This window comes from Mastomys coucha, unplaced genomic scaffold (genome assembly GCF_008632895.1).
Source record: "Mastomys coucha isolate ucsf_1 unplaced genomic scaffold, UCSF_Mcou_1 pScaffold3, whole genome shotgun sequence".
NCBI classification, from domain to species: Eukaryota; Metazoa; Chordata; class Mammalia; order Rodentia; family Muridae; genus Mastomys; species Mastomys coucha.
In genome coordinates, this window is record NW_022196909.1 from 29050283 (window position 1) to 29056794 (window position 6512).

Consider the following 6512-nt stretch of genomic DNA (forward strand, 5'->3'; position numbering starts at 1 on the left):
TTTTTTTTTTTTTTTTTAATCTTTGGGAGAATGATTTCTAATGAAAAAGTTGCAAATGACATTTTGGTTTCTATAATCAAATTCTCCATTTGCTTTCACACTCACAAAGAATAAATTTGTTACCCAGTTTAAGTGTTGTTCAGAGCTGAATCTCAGTGGAAGGGACCAAGAACAATCAGAAAACACATTGCAAAGAAACGAGAAACTGGAAAACAATTAAGGTTAAAATCAGACTTACATAACAAAAAAATACTGAATAGCAAATAATTTACGCAAAATATGTTACAAACTCTGGAATGCTAAATATTTGATACAAGTACGGTGACATTTGTTGTTACATTAAAGTTAATATTTGCTTCTTCCAATATTTTGCTTCCGTTTTTCTTTCAACGGAAATTTGCTTCACAATTTTGAATTTCTTCCTTTTTGGTGGTACTCTTAAGTTGGCCGTGATCAACCTGTGTGAAACTAGATGCATATGCAAAGTATTTCTTAGGGCGTGAAAAAATTTGGCCTGACAATGTTTTTCACTAACCTTTTCGATAACGTCTTTTGATTGATTGACCTATTAGATTGATGTTTTCTTTCTCTGCTTTCGATGTCATGAATATAAAGTTAAACCATGAAGAAAAAAATATTTCTCCTCACATATCGATTCACAGTTGCGCTTTTATATCTAAATGTTCTTTCAAAAACAAACAAAACAGAACCAAACCAAAAAGGGGGTGTACGATTACCATGAACAAACTTGGTATTTCCAATAATAGCCTGTCAGGTAGACGACATAAACAAGTGGTCATTTTTGACGCAGAAAAAACACAGGTTTTCTTTATCTGATTTGAATTCAGTTGAAACCACAATCACATAACCAACACCTGAGTTAGATTGTCATTGGCCCATATCTCTTGGTTATTGTTTTGGATAATTTGTAGCTAAATTCTTAAATCAACAACAGCATAGCTAATGGAATTGTCTATTCTGTAGTGAATTTTCTCTGCTCCAGCACATCTATACTGAAAGAACCAGATGTATAGAGTTCTTTCTTGACTGTGGCACACAATAAGAAAAAAAAAAATCTCTATTTTTTCTTACAAGATGTTCCCCAAATGTAGTTTCACCTTCCAGATGAAAACTTGCCTTAAGAACCAGGCACAGTTTGAACTGACTCTCATGGTTATTTTTAGATAAACCACTTTGGGTTAATTAAGAGAAAAAAATTGCTACTGTACAATTCTGCCTTATCCTCCCACCTTGGTCTGACAACGGAGATGTATAAGGGGGGTTTTCTTTGTCACTTTAGCTGCACCTTTGAAGTGTCTAGAAGTCTGTCGCCGTGGTTACGACCTTTGTTTCCAGTGATGTTTGGTCCAGGTTTTCCCCTACCCTTAACAATGGTTACTCAAAAGAATGAAATAATGAGTCATTCATTTGGAAATATTTTGTTAAAATATCCCTCTTTATCATTACATTTCACTGCTTAGAAACTAGGCTGTACCTCAAGGCAACATTTAAAGTCATAGAAGAACTGTTAAAAAAAAAATTCGATTTTTTTTTTCCATTTATAAGAAAGACCTGTTTATGTAATTGAAGAACCTCTTACACATCTGAACAATTAAAACCTTCTTTTGGTTAATGTATTATCTCTGGAACAAGTAGATAAAATTCTATGCAGTAAGCATGATAATGATAAAAAAAAATCGTGCATCATCCGCACAGCACAGATTTCAGAGTCAAGGTTTCTGGGCACAAATGCAGTAACAAAACAGCCCCTACAAAACCAAGTAACTCTCAAGAACACAAGAAATAATGTTTGTTAATGTTTAAAAGTTTTAGAAACTGAAAGGTGTAAAGTTTGTAAAGTAAAAGCATCATTAAATTACGGTTCTGTACATACCAGTTGTTCCTAGAATTGAAACTTTATAATATGAAAAATACATTAGCGCTGTACAATTTTTTTTTTTTTTTACACGTAGGTAGGATGAGTTTTGGAAAAAAAAATGATCTTTTTTTTCGGGGTCATTCTCTGTCAAAGTCAAAAAAATACTGCACAACTTAGCTAGTTACAAAGTATAGACTTGAAACAATTCATGTCTTCTTTTATTTCATGAACCAATCTTAGAACTTTGTTTATTTTGAACAGGGGAGTTTCGCTTTTGTTTTTGTACTCAAGAGTCGCAATGAACAGGTTCTCCTCTTTCTGCAGTTGAGGTTCTAGTTGGGTAGCAAGCCTGGGCCACTGCTCAGCTTGGTCAGGCCAGCTGTGGTTTATGGTCACTGATGCGGCCAGCTGACGTGATTGTGCTCAAGTCCAGCTCAGTCTCTAGGTGGCTTTCCATCGTGTCTTCCTGTGCGTTCGTTTCATAGGACTTATGGGAGAGGAGTTCGTGATGGACCCCACAGTAACTTATTGTGGGTTGGTCGTATGCCAGAAAGGTTGACACATTCATTGATAAAGGTATCTGGTGAGGGAGAAAAAAGAGATGACAGTTATCAAAAGACAGATGAGTACCCAGGGCAAGACGCGGAGACTAATGAAGTGTGGCTCTCTATCTTTTGTGTGTCTGTGGCTCTGCTGTCCCCACAGCACCCTGGTCCTTTCTGCCATTTTCACAGAAATGGATTCTGTACAGAAGTTGGAAGCTTGGGTGGAGCTGCTTCATGAAGTAGAACCTTCAGATAAATAGCAGTTTAAGTGGTTCTAAAAATAATATATATATATTTAGTCATTATATATATATATATATAATATATATATAAAGTCAATATATATATATATATATACATATATATATTTAGCCATTGTAAAGTCAAGAAAATGGCTTTCTATAGCTGGTCTGAAATGGGGTTTTGGATTAAGAAAAGTCTTATTTGGTTCTTTATGGAACTGGCGTTCAGTGAAAAAGTGATTCTGTGACTTTGTCATGAATCAGCATCACCCCCCTCTTCTTCAACCACCTGTCCCCTTGTCCTGCAGGTCTCGGAGGCCATGGGACCTGATTTCTTCCAGGGTCCCAGGTAACGCGGGTGCGCTTACTTCACACACCTTGCTCTGAGGAACGTTTCAGAAGAGAACTGTCAAGCCATTCTGACTATGCTTACCCATAATCCCTTAATTCTGATTTCATTCTACACGATTCCTTGAAACACTAAACGCTGCCGTTTGATCTATGTATCTGAAAGGTGGAGCATAGAGAATGGCCGCAAGAGAGACCTCTGACTTCTGTAAAGCCCTACCAAGCTGCGAAGGGGGAGCTACTTTGAAGGCCTAGTGGTACAGCGGGAGAAGGGGCTCCTTTCCTAACTGCAGATGGCAAAAGCTGAAGAGCAAGGCAGCAGAAGCAAGTCCAACAGTTACAGTCACAAAGGCACACAGGTTAGAGACCGCGGGAGTCTTCGGTACAGCCAGATGCTCAAGTCTAGAGAGTATTTCCGCTTACTTCCTTGCTAAGATAGAAAGTCAAGAAAGCATTAAGGAACCTTCAGCCTGACCTTAATGTGTGTTATGGTTTATGTGGTGCCTAAAGGTCCTCCATTCAGGTCCAGGTATCGACACTCTAGTTTCCCTGTGATGTATTAAGGTGGGGGGGAACAACCAGACTCATGTTTAGATCTGGAATTTCTGGGAGATTAATAGATGCTCATGAGAGTAGACTTCCAAATATTGAGTCCCGCAGCATTTATAGGAAGAAGTGGAGAAGCGGTGAGGGAACCCTAAAGGGACACACACACACACACACACACACACACTCTCCAACAATCACCCCGTGAAGGTCTGTACTCTGTGCAAGGAGGCTCTCACCACATGAGGTCTTGAGACATTTTACCCAGGGACCCTGAGCCCCCCAAAACCCACCTTTATTTGTAACTCAGTCAGTCCTCATTTTTGTGATACTGTCTCAGAAAATAGGCCAGCATAATTGCTCATTCAAGTTGCTGAATTTCTTTGAATGAAACCTCGTACCATTCTTGTTTGGCAAATGGATAAGATGTTTTGTGTATCAGACTAAATGCCCATTCTGGTCTCAGCTGAAATGAGAGCCCGAAGCCAAGGGAGACAGAATGGCAAGTTTGTATCACTCACTTTTTAACTTTTTGCCCTGTCTAGGAACAGAGCCCCCTCTGTTCTTCTTTTTACATCCTGACCTCTTACCCATAGTTGCTTCTCCCTTAGTAAGAAAGGGTTGTTTACTTTTTTTCTTTCAGCCCAAACAGCCTTTTCCTTAAGATTATTCGGGATAAGTATTTCAATGTATTAAATATGTAGGTCTTAGTTCCTGGAGTTAGAAGCATAATCCAGATCACCCAGTGAAGTTCTCGGGTAGTCTTCCCTAGTTCCGTAGAGTTCTCAAATTTGATACATGGACTCATATGGCATATAAACCTAATACAAACAATCACAATCATACAGAAGAAGATACATAAGATATTTGTGTTTAAAATCAAACTTCTCTTTGTTACAGGTGAGTTAGCTCTGAGCACTAAAATGCTGTCGTGCAAAAATCATTGTGCAGCACGAATATGTTTAAGCTATATAAGAAAGAAAAACCTATAGCCCTTGTTGGGTGCGTAGTTTCTTTCAGCTTCTGAGCCCAGCACTCAATGATGTCTGTGGGTCACATATCTGCAGGATTGCCATTGTTATTAACTACTATAAAAATGCATACCTCCTGCATTAATTTGGGAGTCCGTCCTGGATTCCACGGAATTAATTCTACTGGGAAGAATTTGCAATGTCCACGGTTACATTTTGGGAAATAATATGCCACGGCATACTTATTATCTGTGTGTTCTTAGGTACACACAACATTTCCCAGTGGCATTTAGTGTCCGGGGAAAACTGGTCTCTAGAAAGCAAAGCTCTATTTTGAACCATAGTACTTAGGTGGCTAACTCTGATTATGTGTCTAAAAGTCCCACATCTCCCACATTATTGAGTACATCTCATTTTGATAAACCTTGAACGTGCATATGTTGTTTCAGCATCAGGGCATGCTTGCATTTAGAATTCCCAAGATTGGGATCTTTCTTAGAACTGGGGTAGTTATTGATGCTTTTTCCTCTACAATCTTTTGATATCTTCCATCTTATTGATGGAGTCAATGTCTCTCAATCAAACCCAGAGCTTGCGGATGTGGCAAGCTTTTCCTAGCTGGCTTGCTCTGGGGATCGGTCCTGTGCATTCTCCCTCCAGAGGCTGGAGAAACAGGTGGGCTATCATGCCTACCCAACCTTTATGTGGATTTTGGGGATCCAAGTTCTGGTTCTTAGGCTTGTGTGGCAGGTACGGAACCTATTGAACCGTTACCTCCAGATGTTTACTTTAAATGTAATTGCTGTCCTGTGGATATTAAAAATAGAATAGAGTTTAGGGGTTAGAAGGATTGCTCAGTGGGTTGATAGAGTTTAATTCCTTGGACTTACGTGGTAGAGGGAAAGAACTGACTCCTATCGATTGTCCCTTGGCTTCCAAATACAGGGCTTAATAAATCTGTTAAAAATTTAAGTATGAATATAAAAGTTTGTTTTTTTTTAATTCAAAAGATCTAGTTCACTGTGTTTATGGAAAAAAATTAAGACTGTACTTTTAGCAAATGCTACTTTGGATTAACAGTTCTGTAGAAGTTGTGTCTAATTGTAATCATTGCATGTTTTTCTAATGTCAATTATATAAGATAAAATGGATCCTAAATACAGTAAAAAAATAATAAGTAGAGGTGTATTCCTTATATGGATTTTTATGGGAAGGAATATTTTATACTAACCACTTAAAATGTGAAAAAAATCACTCTTCCTGATTATTCCTCATTAAAACTATTACATATAGTTTTGATGGATTTCCTCCCTTATAGTGACACCCTAGGATGCACTGAACACTTTATTGATGTCTGATACTAGATTCTTAAATGAATTAAGGTGGGAAGTCAGATTCAAGTTAGATATGTTACGTACCTACTCTTCAAGTAATAATATAGGACACTGTACTCCTAGATGCAGCATCGTATATACTGGGTTTTACCCCAAAGAGTGATTGTCTTTTACCTTTCGGTTACAAGGCAGTTGTATGAGAATACAGCAGACAACAGCTTGTGATAGTCTCATTGTCTAGAGAGAAGAATCTGTGTATAAGGAAACCCATTTCCCTTTGTTCAAATGATCTAAAATAATAGTGTGTAAAAGCTCCATATGCTTTTGATATCAGGTGGAACGCTGGATGCAGAGGTTCGGGAAGCTACGGGGGACCCTGCAGCCTGTTCCAAATTTGGATCCTGTGGCTGGGACAGATCCTTGTACTACGGCATGGCTGATGGTTGAGTGGTGGTGGAGAAACTGCCAGCTGGCATTAAACAAACAGATACTGTGAGGGTCAGAAACAATCTATACCAAGCCCATCTGCTACGAAGTACAGCAGAGGCAGCATCTGCTGCTCCATTGTAGAATTGTTAAGTGAGTGTAAACGTTTTCCTTATCTTGTTTCAAATAAACCTGATTGTTCTTTCTTCCCTTCCTTCCCT

General features: G+C 38.4%; 2 protein-coding genes across 14 annotated transcripts in view; one reads left to right on the forward strand and one right to left on the reverse strand.

Moving 5' to 3' along the window:
• Ctnna3 (catenin alpha 3) overlaps window positions 1-6512 on the forward strand; it is a 1512724-nt gene that overhangs the window by 473093 nt on the left and 1033119 nt on the right. The gene's annotated exons all lie outside the window — the stretch shown is intronic.
• The window catches only part of Lrrtm3 (leucine rich repeat transmembrane neuronal 3), a 162522-nt gene continuing 156946 nt past the window's right edge, over window positions 937-6512 (reverse strand). The window contains exon 3 of the mRNA XM_031347513.1: window positions 937-2459. Coding sequence (XP_031203373.1) covers window positions 2250-2459 — 210 coding nt within the window. The 3' untranslated portion in view covers window positions 937-2249. The remainder of the gene's footprint in view (window positions 2460-6512) is intronic.